Source organism: Martes martes (assembly GCF_963455335.1).
Source record: "Martes martes genome assembly, chromosome: 13".
In the NCBI taxonomy this organism is placed as follows: Eukaryota; Metazoa; Chordata; class Mammalia; order Carnivora; family Mustelidae; genus Martes; species Martes martes.
The window spans coordinates 87,099,383-87,117,170 of NC_137901.1; the positions used below are offsets into that span (position 1 = coordinate 87,099,383).

Below are 17,788 nucleotides of genomic sequence, written 5' to 3' on the forward strand. Positions count from 1 at the left end.
CTGCTTCTCCCTCTGCCTCATCCCCTGCTTGTGCTCTCTCTGACAAATAAATAAAATCTTAAAAAAAAAAAATTATGGGGTGCCTGGGTGGCTCAGTCAGTTAAGCGTCTGCCTTTGGGTCGGGTCATGATCCTAGTGTCCTGGGATCGAGCCCCGCATTGGGCTCCTTGCTCAGCTCTCCTTCTCCCTCTGCCAGCTACTCTCCTTGCTTGTGCTATCAAATGGGTAAATAAAATCTTAAAAAAAAATTTTTTAGGGGCACCTGGGTGGCTCAGTGGGTTAAGCCGCTGCCTTCGGCTCAGGTCATGATCCCAGGGTCCTGGGATCAAGCCCTGCATCGGGCTCTCTGCTCAGCAGTAAGCCTGCTTGCCCCCGTCTCTCTCTCTCTGCCTGCCTCTCTGCCTAATTGTGATCTCTGTCTAATAAATAAAATCTTAAAAATATATATATTTTTTAAATTAGAAAGCCCCCAAATTTATTAAGAGCCACATCTAATTCTGTACACAATACTTTACTGCATTCAATTTGTGAAAAAATAATGAAAATGTATAAATATTCAGTGATTATGTGCAATTACTAAAAATGAAAGAATAATAACATTCAACACACTTAATTTCTTCTTCTTTTTTAAAATTTTATTTATTTATTTGACAGAGAGAGAAAGCGAGAGCGGGAACACAAGCAGGGAGAATGGCAGAGGGAGGAGACTTTCCCCCAAGCAGGGAGCCTGATGCAGGGCTCGATCCCAGCACCCTGGGATCATGACCTGAGCTAAAGGCAAATGCTAATGACTGAGCCCACCCAGGCGCCCCCACACTTAATTTCTTTTAAAAGAAAAAAACCCCTAAATATTCATTTAAATATACAGACATTGTATTTTTCATTAAAAAGCATCCCAGAGGGTGCCTGGGTGGCTCAGTTGGTTGAGCGACTGCTGTTGGCCCAGGTCAAGATCCTGGAGTCCCAGGATCGAGTCCTGTATCGGGATCCCTGCTCGGTGTGGAGTCTGCTTCTCCCCCTGATCCTCCCCTCTCTTGTGCTCTTTCTCTCTTTCAAATAAATAAGTAAAATCTTTTTAAAATACTAGAAAGAAAGAAAAGCATTCCAGAAAAACATACCTTGTCTCCATCCATAAATCTTTGTTTTTCTGTGATATTTAGTATTTCCACAGGGACATCAAGTTCAGATCTCGACTCGTAAGATATGCTTCCATCATCATTGCTTACAACCCGCCCTTTGCGACCAGTCATCTGCAAAGCCAAACAGTGTCACTTACAGTTAAGGTACCTGATGCAGATGCAGGAAGCATAGGGCCCCTGCATTAGAGAAACTTGGTGGGAGACAGAAGGGGATGATGAAGCCGACACACAGTGCCGCCTGTGCTGCACCAAGCAGTGTCCGGGAGAGAATGTTGCAACGGTTTCTGGTTTTGAAAAGTTGAAATTCCAGCAAAGAAAGCAGATACGTGGCAACAATCACAGAGGCTGCATGACAGGTACAGTAACAGATCAGTGTGCTGAATAAACACACAGATACTAAGGGTAGGAATTCCTGACTCTGGGATGACACACAGATCAAAGGTTCTAAAATCTAAGAGAAAATTAGACAATTATGGGGTGATATCCAAAATATCACTCATTCTATAGGGTCTGGAGTTGACCAAAAAAAGGGACCAAGACACAGCCCTGATCAAGTCATATTTACCTCAGCAACATTCTCAGGGCCACCAAGTTCATCAATAAGTTCATCCAGGGTATTAGGAGGGAGGTCTTCCGCTAATTTCTCTAGTTTATCAAGTAGGTCTTTCTTCATCTGCTGGGCCCTTTCCACAGCGTCCTGACTTGTTATAAGGCTACTGTTACTGTTGGTGTTACTGTTAGCTAGATAAAGTACAATTGTTAAAAATCATTACAAAGTTTAAGTATGTTTTGTTTAAAAGTACAATTCAACAGACAAACCAAGCTTCCCCACAGATACCTGGTGCACTGTTAGGAGCAGGCAAAATTACTGGTGTAGATGAAAAACTAGGTCGTTTTGATCCAAGACCTGATGCTAATAAGGCACTTTGAATAGAATCTGGATCTATACTCTTCTTTTTTTTTTTATCTTTGTTTTTCTTGTGATCTTTTCTGATTAACCAGGGATCTGAAAGTTAAGGAAAGATTTATGTCAAATCATCTGCAAAAGCAGCAGAATCTTCAAAGGAAACAACCCTTGAATTTTTTGTATTAACTGGTAACTTATAAATCATCACCAACTTCAGCGGTCCAGTATATCCAATACACTGTCAGATAAAATTCCATAGTATGAGGTTAAAAATCACTGTTCAAGTGATTGGGTGGCTGGGTGGCTGAGTCGGTTGAGTGTCCAACTCTTGGTTTTGGCTCAGGTTGCGGTATCAGGGTGGTGAGATCGAGCCCCACATCGGGCTCCGCAGCAGGTGCAGAGTCTGCTTGTCCCTCTCCCTCTGCTCCTCCAACTCTCTCTCTCTCATCTCTGGATAAATAAAAATCTACTACTACTACTACTACTACTACCACCACCACTACTACTACCGTTAATAATAATATGGGCGCCTGGTTGGCTCAGTCATTTAAGCGGCTGCCTTCAGCTCAGGTCATGATCCTGGGATCGAGCCCCACATCGGGCTCTCTGCTCAGGGGGAAGCCTGTTTTTTTCTCTCCTGCTCCCCCTGTTTGTGTTCCCTCTCTCGCTGTCTCTCTCTGTCAAATAAATAAATAGTCTGCAAAAAAATAAATAAAACCACTGCATAAAACTTAGGCCACTATCACACAAATGAGCTAAACTACCAAAAGACAGACAAGCTTGGGGAGTTCTCCACTAAGCAAAGATTAGATTCTGTGCAATGGTTTGACTGCACCGGGGAAAAAAACAGGTTTTATTTATTTATTTATTTTTTAAAAAAATCTTGTTTATGGGTCGCCTGGGTGGCTGTCATTAAGCAGCTGCCTTCGGCTCAGGTCATGATCCCAGGGTCCTGGGATCAAGCTCCGCATTGGGCTCCCTGCTCAGAAGGAAGCCTGCTTCTCCCGCTCTCACTCTCCCTTACTTATGTTCCCTCTCTCGCTGTCTCTGTTAAATATATACATAAATAAATCTTTTTTTTTTTAAGATTTTATTTATTTACTTGACAGACAGACATCACAAGGAGGCAGAGAGGCAGGCAGAGAGAGAGGAAAGCAGGCTCCCTGCTGAGCAGAGAGCCCGATGCGGGGCTCGATCCCAGGACCCTGGAATCATGACCTGAGCCGAAGGCAGAGGCTTTAACCCACTGAGCCACCCAGGCGCCCCATACATAAATAAATCTTAAAAAATAAATAAAGATGGGGCACCTGGGTGGCTCAGTGGGTTAAAGCCTCTGCCTTTGGCTCAGGTCATGATCTCAGGGTCCTGGGATCGAGCCCCGCATCGGGCTGTCTGCTCAGCAGGGTGCCTGCTTCCCTCTCATTCTCTGCCTGCCTCTCTGCCTACTTGTGATCTCTCTGTCAAATAAATAAAATCTTTAAAATAAATAAATAAAGATTTTATTTATTTGAGAGAGAGAGTATGCATAAGCAGGGGAGCGGCAAGCAGAGGGAGAGAGAGAAGCAGGCCTGTCATGGAGCAGGGAGTCCGATGCGGGGCTTGACCCCAGGACCCTGAAATTATGACCTGAGCCAAAGGCAGATGCTTAACCGACTGAGCCACCCAAGGTACCCTGAAAAAACAGGTTTTAATACAATATCCTGTTTCAAACACACAGAAATAACCTTTCATTAACGTTTAGTAAGTACTGACGTACTTACCATCTTCATCATCCTCACTAGACTCATCCCTGAATGGGTTGAAATCATCATCGTCTCCGGAGCTCATGTTTTTCGAGCTCTCATAGTCACTTTCTTCATGATCAGATGCGTCCGATTCACTTCCACTATCATCAGAACTACTACCAGTAAGGCCACCTACTTTCCGCGCTTTCTTGGCTTCTCGAGTTATTTCTTCACCTACCCTCAAACCCAAAATAAGACAGTCAGTCCAAACACACTCTTCTAAAGATCTAGGAAACTACTTTTAGTTCACAAGCTTTTAAAGTGAAAAACATACAGGAAAAACTTCAAGTATATAAATAGCATAACCTTTTAGATTTCCTTAAGAAATCACATTATGTTCAATTATTAAGAAAAATTAGACACGTAAAAATTAATTCAAGGCTACCTTTAAGTGTACATGTTTCAAAATAAATTTAGGACAACCGAGAAAACACAGAATCTCCAGCATTTTCACAGTTTAATTGTGAATCAGGTTGAGAACAGAGGCCTAATAATTAAACAACTCTATAAAACTTCATTTGTAAAAAGTCAGACTAGGTGCTGATTTTAATTATTTTATTGAGTACACAGGAAAGATACATGGGAGATGCCTGGGTGGCTCGGCTGGCTAATTAAGTGTCCGACTCTTGGGTTTTGGCTTAGGTCATGATCTCAGGGTGGTGATATCCAGCCCTAAGTTGGGTTCCATGTATGGAGCCAGCTTAAGATTCTCTCTCCCTCCACCTCCCTACCCTCTCTGCCCCTCCCTACCACTCATGCTCATGTGTTCTCTTCCCCATCTAAAAAAAAGAAAAAAGGAGAAAGACAGACATCTGGAACAAACCAGTAAAAGTTTACCTATTAATGAGATAGATGGTAAAAAGAACATAATTCAGAAAAGATAAACATGACCACGTGACCACTGTAAGCTGTCACTGATTCTAAAACACAGCATTACTTTTTCTGCCACTACAATTAAAAAATACTGTCAATTATAACCATCAATCCACTTTCAAGCATGTTAAGAATGTAAAAAACTGTCCTTCTTAGAACAGATGAACTAAGGTTACACTGTCAGCCACTTGTGTTTGGAACACACCCAGCATCAGACAGTTGTTCCCACAGAGATGATCACCGTCTTAAAGACAGCCTGAGAAGTTAACTTCTGAAAGCTGAACAGTTTACTAGGAATCTAAACAGAAACGAAGTTGGCATATGATAAAACATCCAATAAGCGCTGAGTATATTTCTAACAATAACAACAAATGCCTCTTTAAAAAAAACTATAAAAACACAGTATGTATATATGCATATGCAGCTCTGACAACAGCAACGCCCAGATTTTGTTTTCCATAGATTGCCCATTAGCTGTGTAAACCTGGGGAGATTCCTTAACCTTTTAATCTTGCTGTGCCTTTTTGTCCTCTGTCTAGAAAAAAAAAAAAAAAAGATCTATTTTCATATGGATCCCTTATGGGTTAAATGAAATAACAGAAGGGCAGTGCTTAAGACAGTGCCTAGCACCAAACTGTCACTTGTGCATTTAAAACCACATAAGCGACAGCGAAAGTATGCAACCACGTGCCAATTTAAAAGGAAGGCAGCTCAATCCCCAAATATCGCTCCTCAAAATGCTCACATTTATACTATTTTCAACGTCATTTAAAGAAAAGAACCCACCTTTCCGCTTCTTTACTTTATTTTCTTTACAAGGACTATCTCTTGGAGAACTATTGTTACTTGGAGCTGTCAAATCAATTCCTAGCAAACTATAAAGTTTCTTCCGGTCTGGAGCTGGGAAGTGTTTTTCAATAAGTGACTGCAACACTCCTCTGTTTACACGAGAGAAAAAGTGATAATTAGAGGTTCAGTCTGCAAAATAATTTATTATCTGTAAAGTCTTAAGGGGTGTCTGGGTAGCACAGTTCAGTTGAGCATCCAACTCTTGGTTTTGGCTCAGGTCATGATCTCATGGGTTGTGGGATCGAGCCCCCTGCCAGCCTCCATGCTCAGCAGGGAGTCAGCCTAAGGTTCTCTCCCTCTGTTCCTCTCCCCATGAGTGCTCGTACTCTCTCTCTCAAATAAATAAATAAAATTAAAACATACATATATATTTCAAAACATGTTTCTTAAAAATAAATATACTTTAATACTACAAAATATCAATAATCCAGCTAAAATAATTTAAAATTCTAGGCCAAGGCTGTTGAATTGAAATATAGTTCAAGCCCAGCCAATTATCCAAGTTTTACATTTTCCAGTAGTTACATTAAAAAGTGGAGGAAATGGGCTCCTGGATGGCTTGTCATTAGGTGTCTGCCTTTGGCTCAGGTCATGATCCCAGAGTCCTGGGATCCAGCCCTGCTTAGGGCTCCCTGCTTGGCCGGAAGCTTAGTTCTCCCTCTCTCACCCCCCCTGCTTATGTTCCTTTTCTCACTGTGTCTCTCTCTAAATTCTTAAAAAAAAAAAAAAGTTAAACAAAACAGGAGAAAAATAATTTTTTTTAAAGATTTTATTTATTTGACAGAGAGCGCCTGATGCACAGCTTGATCTCAGGACCCTGGGATCATGACCTGAGCCGGAAAAAGACACTTAACTGAGTAAGCTACCCAGGCACTCCGAAACACTTTTTTAGTAATAGATTTCAGGACACAGACTAGTATCAAATCAACATCCAATCAGTGAGATGTAAAACATTACTTTTTTTTAAGTCTTGTCATTTTATATTCACAGCATATCTCAATTTTGGACTAGCCATTGATAGGCACATGTGACTAGTTCCTATCACTTTAAACAATGCAGTAACAGGCACACAAGTATAGAGAAAGATTAGTAGGTACAGTCTTGCTTTTGGAAGCAGTTCTGAATTATATCCATCTTAAAAGGAGCCACTCGAATATATCTCCTAACACAAGAAATAGTATAGTAGGGCAAAGGTTATTTTGCTAATTTTACAATTAGAGTTAAAATTGGCAGGGTAGGCAAAGAAATTGAAAAAACAATGACTAAATCATCTTTTTAAAATTCTCCTGTCTGCAATTTTACTACTACAGATAACTACAGAGAACCATTGCTCGTCAACTGCTCCTCTGAATAATGGTAATTTCAAACACACAAAGCTGAAACTAAAACTCAAACTAATCCAGCCTGTCACAGATTTCCAAAATCTACAAGACAAAAATCCCACCCTTCCGTTAGTCTAAATACTGGGCACAATGCTTAACAAAATGCTTAACAATCGAGTACTTCTGTGTTACAGTTTTCCAATGGATATATTGTAATGAACAAGTGTAGAATGGTAACTAAGATCAGAAAAACTTTAATGATGATACAGATGAATCAAAACTTCTGCCTCCAGGAAATGCCAACATTCAAACTAATCTAAATAAAAACTCAAAACTAAAAACATTACTTGGCAGTTGAAACGAAATCATTTAATTCTCCTCCACCCTCTTCCAAGGCTTCTAATGTTCTAGCTTCGCCTGTTGATTGCAGACCAATTACAACACACTGGAGAGGAAAATAAAATTAAAATAAAACTATGCATGTGGTTTCTTAGGATACATTTTAAATATTTAGCTAAAAAAAAAAAAAGATTTCAAACAAGAATGACCCATTATTACATGTGTGTGCTCATTTATTTATTCTACATATATCTGAGGTATGCTATACGTAAAAAGCTTAGCTAGGAAATAGGATTACATCCTAGACATTCAGTTCTTTGTGATTTAAATAGATATAGATATATTGCTAAAAAGAAAAAAGCTGTACGGTAATCTATACCCACACGTCAGCTGTAGTTGTACCTGTGGATGGCCAAGTTAGTGTGATTTACTTTTTTATATACTTTTTGAACTACCTAAATTATTTATAAACAGGCACCGCTTTTATTATTTTTAAAAACCGTAAATTTTAAAGTCTTACTATGTTAATACCTTAACCCTCAGAAAGAACAGGCTTTACAAGCAGAAAGCCTGAACACCCAAAAGACTAGGAAACATAACCAAAGACCAAATCTCTCAGTGTGTTCTTCAACTTACTTTTCCATTCTTGATTTCTTCTCGAGCTAGTTGCACAACCCTTTTAACTTTGGATGCTATGCACAAGTATTTGAAAAATCTCTGGTGCGCAGACCAGAACTGACCCCACATGGATTTCTTCATGCGTTGCTCAGCATCAATCAGATCTGCGGCTTGCTGAAATCTCTCTCTGGCAATGACCCACTGAAGAGGGAAAATCCACATTTTAGACATTTCATCTATGCATGTGATTTTTTAAAAATGACTGATTCAAGCAAAATACTGGTAAGTACAAGACTAACACTAATTTAATGAACCATCTTTAGTAACTTGGCCATCTCTAAACAAATGTTTTTCAGGATGCTCACACAGAGTTGCCTCTAAATTCTTATCAGCTACTAGAGTCATTTCAGGGAATAGTTACACTGTAATTTTTAAAATTATGCAACTTAGGGGTGCCTGGGTGGCTCAGTCAGTTAAGCATCTGCCTTTAGCTCAAGTCATGATCCCAGGGTCCTGGAATCGAGCCCCACATTGGGCTCCCTGCTTGACAGGAAGCCTGCTTCTCCCTCTTCCATTCCCCCCGCTTGTGTTCCCTCTGTCAAATAAATAAAATCTTAAATAAATAAATAAACAGAATTATGCAACTTAAACATTTTTTTGGAAAAAAGTTTAAGGCTTAAGTGATTTTTACACCCAACAGGGGGCTCGAACTCACAACCCCAAGGATCAAGAGTTGCATGCCCTCCTGACTCAGCCAGCCACATGACCCATTACAAATGGCTTTTTTAAAATAAATTACTTTAACAAAAAAGAAAGCTTAGAAAATTAGGAAAATAGGCATCTAGCGCCTTATCTGTTGTTTTATAGCAAAATATACACTTGTGAGCTGAGAGACATTAAAAATACTAGGAATTAAGAAAAACTTCTCACCAGCTTGACTGCTTTGTTATACATTTTCACATAGCTCTGAGAAAGAAGAACTTCCTCAATTTTGAAGGTCACTCCAGTAAAGCTCAGCTGTCGAGCAATGTACATTCCTCTAAGCTTCATATCCATAGCAACTATTTCCATGGCACCAACACCTCTGAATAAAATTAAAACACAGTAACTATCATTAAATATAGTAGGGCTTTAATATAAGTGGAAAAGGTTTTAGCAGTAACACCTCTTTTAGACTGCAACTGAGAAAAGACAATGTATACAGACAATGTACACTGTAAATTGCTTTACCTCCGTTCTACTGCTTGGATAAAATCACTGAATTCTCTAAATGGAGTTCCCTCACCCCATATTCCAAGACGGTTCATATAGGCCATGTTTCGTGGTTCAGAAGCACCTGAAAAATCAGAAACAAAACATTTTATAGCTGAAAAAATAACCTACGCATATATTTCAAATAAAATAACAACTCACCAGTGGCACTAGCATAAACAACTCTGGCCTTTGGCAATTTGTTCTGAAGCTCTAGAACTGCTAAGCCTGTCTTGGTTGGCTTTGAAGAACCAACAGGACATAAGTTTTTTGCTTTATGACATTCATCAAACACTATCTGTACAGAAAGAATTAAGGAACATATCACAGTAGCAAGTATCACTAATCTTTAAGGAAAACTTAATGTTTATTTGAAAGCCTTGGGAAACATCCCAAATTTCTGGGGTGGTAGAATTTGGTGGGGTCAAATTCAAGACAATCGGGAAGGGGAGAGATGCTGTGGATAATAAGCCCCTGAGCATTAACTTTCTAAAATAACACCAACATACCATCATCCGTTTTTTTTTTTTCATCATCCGGTGTTTTGTCAAACCTTAACATTTTACTGTTATTTGCCTCAGACTGTTTTCTTTTTAAGATAAGAAATATAAATGAAGCCCTCTATGTGCCTCTCCTTGACATCACCCCTCCCTCTCAAGTCTGAGAGTCAACCAAATTATTTTGCTTATTTATACTGACCAGATATTTCTTAATTAGAATGTAAGAAAAAACTCCACTGTGGCAAGGTATGTCCACCACACAGGTAATTTTGGCAAATTCTCTAAGTAGAAGTACAATCGGTGACTAACTTAATCACCATTTGAAAAACATTCTTCATGCATAACAGTGAAAAGTGTGCTATGGGCAAATAGGTTTGGAAAGCACTAAGTTCACAGTTTCTTCCCCTTAGTCTTCTCAGGTGCTTTACTACATGAATATGCAGTGTGAATCCCCAAAAGCGAAATACAGTATTCATCACTTCCCACATCTGTTAACATTTTCCTAAACCAAGAGCTTAAATATTGGCCTCTTACATGACAGCTACAAAATAGAATCTCCCTTGGACCTTGGGAAGTCATTAAAGCTCTCAGCCCGGCAATTTCAGTTAATCTCAGGATGTAGTTGTGTTGTTGTTGTTGTTTTTTAAGATTTTATTTATTTGAGAGAGAGAGAGCAAGCATGAGCGGGGAGGAGGTCAGAGGGAGAAGCAGACACCCGCGGAGCTGAGAGCCTGATGTGGGACTTGATCCTGGAACTCTAGGATCATGACCTGAGCCGAAGTCAGTGGCTTAAACAACTGGGCCACCCAGGCATCCCTCAGAATGTAGTTTTAAATGTTTATTTATTTATTTTTAAAAGATTTTATTTATTTACTCAACAGAGAGAGATCACAAGTAGGCAGAGAGGCAGGCAGAGGGAGAGGGGGAAGCAGGCTCTCTGCCATGCAGAGAGCCCAATGCGGGGCTCGATCCCAGGACCCCGAGATCATGACCTGGGCCAAAGGCAGAGGCTTAACCCACTAAGCCACCCAGGGGCCCCCATGTTTATTTTTACATTCACTTTTGGTCATTAAAAAATACAAAAACATTCATTGTAAAGGATACCACTCCATCGAAGTCATCACCACACCAATGCAGAAGCTGTTTTAATCTCGTTTTATATTTACCGCCAGACTGACTTTCACCAATAAGGGAAGAATAGGTAGCAAAAATAACACCCTTTTTCACGCTCCCATTATGTTTGGAAGAAATTTTTCCATATTTAAACTAAAAAAGAAAAAAGAAGAATTTAACATATACACTTCTTTCTCTGAAGAATCTATCCCACCCAAACTTCTGTAGAAGGAAATTGGTGGGTCCATCATGCGTTTTAGGGAAGTCAAAAGAGCCCCTAAGACCACACACACGAAACTTCTACATATGTATACACACACACACACACACGTGCATGCACCCACACATATATACACACACAACTTCATGTTACAACGATCCAGTTTTCATCAAAGTCTCAAAAAGCTTTTTTTTTTCCCAAAGGTTTTATTCGTTTTATTTGAGAAAGAGAGTGAGTGAGCACGCATTGGGAGGGTAAGGGCACAGGGAGAGGGAGAAGCAGACTCCCCATTGAGCAGGGAGCTTGATGAGGGGCTCAGTCCCAGAATCCTGGGATCATAACCTGAGCCAAAGGCAGATGCTCAACTGACTGAGCCACCCACGTGTACCTCAAAAATGTCTATCAACAAGAAAAGATTATAAACTAAACCCTCACTCCAAGAAAAAAAAAGTCACAATATTCACTCTGTAAAATATTTATTGTGCACTTACTGTATGGCAAGTCATTAGAATTAAATTCTAAGGCATATATAAAGAATTATGATTAATAATTAATATACCCTTCTTCAATCGTGCGGACTAAAAAAATAAAAATAAAAAATATTTCTAGATGCCAGTGACATGTTTTTAGTTTTGAGTTGTGAGGAATCATTCAAGACACAGTACTTTACCTACAAATATACAGAGATACCCACCCAAAAAAGCCAATGATAAGCAGGACAACACTGAACCAACCTAGGGCTCACAGGGAAAGTAGATTTACATTTACTTATTTTCAAAAGGCTAACAGGTAGGTACCTACCTGCAGGAAGTCTGCCTAATGTACTACAGCTCTTGGTACACAGGAGGTCAGTAATGATTCGCTGAATGAACATTAAGATTACTATCAAATTACAGTATGCTTTCAATAGTTGTGACACATTTTCTTCCACCTGACAGAATTGTTTTAACATGAACACAGGTACAGATACAAAAATCCAGTGGATTTTTCCAAGCCTCAGAAACTCTCTATGTGCTTCGAGTACCTGTCCACACAGCTTTACTATGCTACACACCCTTTTACTCACAGGTATGAGTTTCAGCCATGTAAGGTTACCTTGGAAACAAAGACAAAAAGAGCACCAAAGACTGAGAACTCCATGACGACAGACACAAGGTCTGTTTTGTTTGCCACTACACAACCGTACCTAGCACAGTACCTGATGCACAAAAACCGACAAACCAAGAACGGCTAGCCCTCACTAATGTCTTCTGTAAAATAATTCACTTAATCCTCACAACTCTACAAAGCAGAAACTGTTATTCCCATCTCATAGACGAGTCAATATTTACTGAATGATTAACCAAATAAAAACTTTCATACCTTGTTTAATGAATGAACCAAAATGTTTTTTGCTCCAATATCCCTCAAATCTCTTTCAGCATCATACTTTAAATCATTTGAAACACTGAACCTGCCACATAAAAAAAGAAAAAAAAAGTAATTAAATGCAAATTCCATCAATCTAGCAATTTTCAGGATAAATAAAAACAGGGCTTGACATTTAAAAAAAAAAAATACACCTGCTCATTAAAACCCATCTTACATGCTGGAGTAACTATTCACAAAAGAAGCTTCCACAGACAGTCTTTGGCACTTACCATAATGCTCTTTTTCTACTCAACAAGTAATTTTCATAGATAATTCCCGCTATCGTCCTTCCTTTCCCCACACCAGCACCATCACCTATCAAGAAGCCAGCACGATCTCCATTAGGTAGGAATGTTTCATGTTGCTGAAAAAGAGAAAGCTGATTAACTAAGCTACTCCGTTAGAGACTGGGATGATCCATCTTTCAAACACTGTTGTAGGAATATATTAATGTGATCTATGTGTATACAAATGGCACAAAGTTTAGCTCAGTATGGATTCTTTCTTAATATTTACTATGTATTCTTTCTGGCTACAATCACATGCACCAGGTAACTGAAGTTACTGGAGTTAATAAATTGGTTAGCATTCTTCTTCTTCTTTTTTTTTTGAGAATTTTACTTATTTATTTGACAGAAAGAGATCACAAGCAGGCAGAGAGGCAGGCAGAGAGAGAGGGGAAGTAGCTCCCTGCTGAGCAGAGAGCCCGATGTGGGGCTCGATCCCAGTACCCTGAGATCATGACCTGAGCCGAAGGCAGAGGCTTTAACCCACTGAGCCACCCAGGTGCCCCAGTTAGCATTCTTCTGTGTCTCTTTCAATGCCTGCATAGTCAAATACAAACAATCACATATAAATTTGGAGGATGGTTAGCTGTTCGGCTGTTGCTTATTTTACAGAAATGGAGTACAGAAGAAATCCTCTCAAGAAAACTGGCATAACTAATTCATGGTTTTGAAAGCCAGCACAATACCTATACAATAATACCACAGTTCATTCAAATAGCCACCAGGGTATGGGATTTTTAGATCCTTTCTAGCATTCAGGAACCAGGGTTAAAACAGCTACAACAAACAGTCATCCATCCATCTCCTTATTGTATATATTCTTAATCTAATAGTTGTATTGGATAGACTCCCAATAATGGGATTGTTAGGTCAAAGGACATATGTAATTTTTTTTCAAGCAAGCTCTACGTTCAATGCAAGGCTAGAACTCACGACCCCAAGATCAAGAGTCATGCTCTATCGACTGAGCCAGCCAGGCACAATAGGATATATGTAATTTTATTTTTATTTATTTTAAAAGAGAGAGGAAGCAAGTGCACAAAAGCTGGGTTTGGGGAGAGGACAGAGAGAATCTTAGGCAGGCTCCACACCTAGGACAGAGCCCGAGATCATGACCTGAACGGAAATCAAGAGTCTGACACTTAACCAACTGAGCTACCCAGGCACCCCACATTTTTAATACACAACCCCAGTGAATTCCAAAAACGTTATAACATTTTTTCATTTCCAGTAGAAATGAACCCCCTGCATCCATGCTACCCCTTAAATTTTTTAACACATGAGGAGCACCTGGGTGGCTCAGTTGGTTGGGTGTCCAACTCTTGATTTCAGCTCAGGTCATCATCTTGGGTTCATGGGATCAGGCCCTGCACTGGGCTCAACACTCAGCACAGAGTCTGGTTATCCCTCTCTCTCTGCTCCTCCCCCTGCTCACACACGCTCTCTCTCTAAAATAAGAAAATAGGGGCGCCTGGGTGGCTCAGTGGGTTAAAGCCTCTGCCTTCAGCTCAGGTCGCGATCCCAGGGTCCTGGGATCGAGCCCCGCATCGGGCTCTCTGCTCAGCAGGGAGCCTGCTTCCACTTCTCTCTCTCTCTCTGCCTACTTGTGGTCTCTGCCTGTCAAATAAATAATAAATAAAAATCTTAAAAAAAATAAGAAAATAAATAATTTTCTAACAAATGAAACTTTTGTAAAAATCATAAGCACAGGGGTGACTGGGTGGCTCAGTGGTTTAGGCCTCTGCCTTCGGCTTGGGTCGTGATCTCAGGGTCCTGGGATCGAGCCCCGCATCTGGCTCTCTGCTCAGCGGGGAGCCTGCTTCCCCCTCTCTCTGCCTGCTTCTCTGCCTACTTGTGATCTCTCTCTCTGTGAAATAAATAAATAAAATCTTTAAAAAAAAAATCATAAGCACAAGTTTTTCATTCAAGGAAAATTGCCTTTATATTAAAGCAACTATACTATATGGACAAAGATTAAAAGATAAATATATTGTATGTAATTATGAAATACTGCTTACCTGGGCTGCATAAGTAATTGCCTCCAGCTGTAACGCTGACAACCAGCCATTATCAATGGTTTCTTCAGAAATGGATGTTTTGTACCAAACATCAGGAGGAGTAACACTGGATAAAGAACTCGTTTCCACTACAGCATCTGGATGACGTAGGCCAATTTTTACTAAATGAAAATTTAAAAATACTTCATTTTAATTTTCCTAGGTAATAATGCTCCCAGTTTTATTACATAATATTACCATATTTTTGCTGTCAGAGAAAATAAAAGTAAGTAACTATACACTCCAGGATTCTAAAAAAGCACTGATAGGTGGTAAATTAATACTTAAATTTGATAAAAGGACCAATTTATCAAATACTTATGGTTTAAATAGAGACCTGCTGATTAAAAAAGATATAGAAAGGGGCGTCTGGGTGGCTCAGTGGGTTAAGCCTCGGCCTTCAGCTCAGGTCATGATCTCAGGGTCCTGGGATCGAGCCCCACATCAGGCTCTCTGCTCAGCAGGGAGCTTGCTTCCCCCTCTCCCTCTGCCTGCCTCTCTGCCTACTGTGATCTCTCTCTGTGTCAAATAAATAAATAAAATCTTCAAAAAAAGATATAAAAAAATATAAACTTAGTTTGTATCACCAGGTTCCTCAGTAGCAACAAAATATAATCCTAGATTTGGAAATCTATTTGAGGGACGCCTGGGTAGCTCAGTTGGTTAAATGTCTGCCTTTGGCTCAGGTCATGATCCCAGGGTCCTGGGATCGAGTCTCACATCGGGCTCCTTGCTCAGCAGCGAGCCTCTGCTGGCCACTCACCCTGCTTGTGTGCACGCTAACAAATAAATAAATCTTAAAAAAAAAAAAAATCTATTTGAATGAATCATTCACTTGAATTAGTAAAACAAAAAGTCTGGAATTTTATTCTGAAAGGTATTTTAATGGAAATCTTGGATATAAAATTAAACAGCAACTAATTCCTCAAAATGCATTATGTGAATAGTTTTAAAGAGAGGTCAGCAAACTTTTTCTATAAATAAGTCAATTAGTATTTACAGCTTTGCTGAGCAGCTGGTCTATTACTGAACAATGTCATTGCAGCAGTATAAAAACAGCCATAGCCAATAAATAAATAAACTCATGGCCAGAGTTATTTTCCAATAAAACTTTATATAAACAGGCAATGGTCCAAATTTACTTTGCTGACCTCGGTTTAAAGGGCCACAGGTAAACTTTCAATTCTTTTATGAAAACTATTATGGGGAGTGAGGGAAACCACCCATTTGAGATACCACAACCTAAGATTCTTTTTTTTTTTTTTTTAATTTATGTATGGGGGCGCCTGGGTGACTCAGTGGGTTAAAGCCTCTGCCTTCAGCTCGGGTCATGATCCCAGAGTCCTGGGATTGAGCCCCGAATTGGGCTCTCTGCTCGGCGGGGAGCTTGCTTCCCCCTCCTCTTCTCTGCCTGCCTCTCTGCCTACTTGTGATCTCTGTCAAATAAATAAATAAAATCTTAAAAAAATAATAAAATAAAATTTATGTATGTATATGTTATTTTTAAATAGGTTCCACATCCAAAGTGGGGCTTGAACTCATGACTCTGAGATCAAGGTCTCATACTCTACCAACTGAGCCAGCCAGGCACCACCTGAAGTTAATTTTAAATGACCAGAAATTATGGGATCCTGAAGTCAATACATAGTTGGTAAACAGAAATTTTGAGTTTAAGTGGTAGTATTAGTAGCTTTTCATAGAAACTCGGAGTACATAAAGGATTCTAGCCATTTATTTTTTTCATCTTATCTCCCCCATAAAATGAAAAAGTGAACATTTTTACATCAAAACTAAAAACTACTAATTTTCTTTGTTTTTATTGACAGAGAGATACAGTGAGAGAGGAACAGAAGTAGGGGGAGTGGGAAGGGAAGAAACAGGCTTCCTGATGAGCAGGGAGCCCGACACGGGGCTCAATCCCAGGACCCCAGGATCATGACCTGAGCCGAAGCAGATGCCTAACAACTGAGCCACCCAGGCTCCCCAAACTATTAATTTCCAATTTGACATAGTGGCCACTAAAAAAATAAATCACAGTTGTTAACAGAAAAAAGGACAGAAGTGTTTATGTACACCAATGAAATAAACAGCACATTTTTAAGATTTCTGTGTTTTTGTGCTTTGTTTATATAAAATATATAAAGCTAAGATATAGATTTCTATCTCTGCAATTTACTATGATTTTATAATCACTAATATGAGCAAAGTTAACTCAAAACACAATAAAACCCAAGCTTTTTTACTCTTAAAGGACTTCAGCCCAAAATAGTTCTATGTTTGCGTAGGGAAAGTAACCCACAGCAAAATTTTCATGTAGAATACGTATTTTAAAATATAATTTAAAACCTATTACAAAGCTCTTGTCAAATTCTGAGGTACTCAATATTGACAAATCCTAATAGATAATAACATGTGTGGGAAAGTTACTTAAGTTCAAGAACCTGGAAGTCTTTCATTATTTTGACAGATCCCAACAACATACATTTTATCGGCATATACTCTGCATAGGTTTCTGCGTGACCCATTTCTTCTTCATCTTCTTCCTCCGGTTCATCTTCCTCTTTCACAACAGGGACCTTCTGTAACACAGTGGGAGCATAATTAGATACTGGAAGCCTAACCAACACAAAGAAAAACTCTTCTGTAGATATACTGAACAGTCTTCAGTCTTGGAAACATGACACACCACTTCTATATTCCCTAAAATCTGGGTCACACTTTACATCTTCTGTGCTTCTCCAATGAGTACAGGTAATCCATGACCCAACTCTCGTCCCTAACACACCACTGGGTCACTACAGGGCTCCACCATCCTTCCAGCCACCACTATCTCAAACTTTCCTCTTCAGTATTGCCTACCACCCTCCACGATGTCCAGAACTCTTTAACCTTAGTCTTCAGTCTTCATTTTAGTTCTAGGAACAGAAAGACCAAAAGATTTGGGGAGCAAAGGTGGATGAGCGAGCCCCAGAAGCTCATCCTACAACCTCAGTGCCAGAAACTGCTGAAGTTACACATCCCACCCTCATTTCAGTGCACCTTCAATCCAGCTGTCTTCTTTCCATCAGACACGGAAACCAAAACCCCAGAAAACTCTGGATTTAAAGGTTCTTTTGAAG

At 39.6% G+C, this 17,788-nt stretch overlaps 1 protein-coding gene across 1 annotated transcript in view; it reads right to left on the bottom strand.

The window, feature by feature from the left end:
* The window catches only part of SBNO1 (strawberry notch homolog 1), a 55,042-nt gene that overhangs the window by 18,134 nt on the left and 19,120 nt on the right, over nucleotides 1-17,788 (bottom strand). The window contains exons 6-20 of the mRNA XM_080821413.1: nucleotides 17,152-17,248; nucleotides 14,631-14,791; nucleotides 12,556-12,689; nucleotides 12,278-12,368; nucleotides 10,687-10,848; nucleotides 9,245-9,380; nucleotides 9,062-9,167; nucleotides 8,762-8,915; nucleotides 7,850-8,032; nucleotides 7,222-7,319; nucleotides 5,490-5,641; nucleotides 3,807-4,004; nucleotides 1,978-2,145; nucleotides 1,705-1,880; nucleotides 1,119-1,250 (exon numbers count right to left, since the gene is read on the bottom strand). Of these exons, the coding sequence (XP_080677539.1) occupies nucleotides 1,119-1,250; nucleotides 1,705-1,880; nucleotides 1,978-2,145; nucleotides 3,807-4,004; nucleotides 5,490-5,641; nucleotides 7,222-7,319; nucleotides 7,850-8,032; nucleotides 8,762-8,915; nucleotides 9,062-9,167; nucleotides 9,245-9,380; nucleotides 10,687-10,848; nucleotides 12,278-12,368; nucleotides 12,556-12,689; nucleotides 14,631-14,791; nucleotides 17,152-17,248 (2,148 nt within the window). The remainder of the gene's footprint in view (nucleotides 1-1,118; nucleotides 1,251-1,704; nucleotides 1,881-1,977; nucleotides 2,146-3,806; nucleotides 4,005-5,489; nucleotides 5,642-7,221; nucleotides 7,320-7,849; nucleotides 8,033-8,761; nucleotides 8,916-9,061; nucleotides 9,168-9,244; nucleotides 9,381-10,686; nucleotides 10,849-12,277; nucleotides 12,369-12,555; nucleotides 12,690-14,630; nucleotides 14,792-17,151; nucleotides 17,249-17,788) is intronic.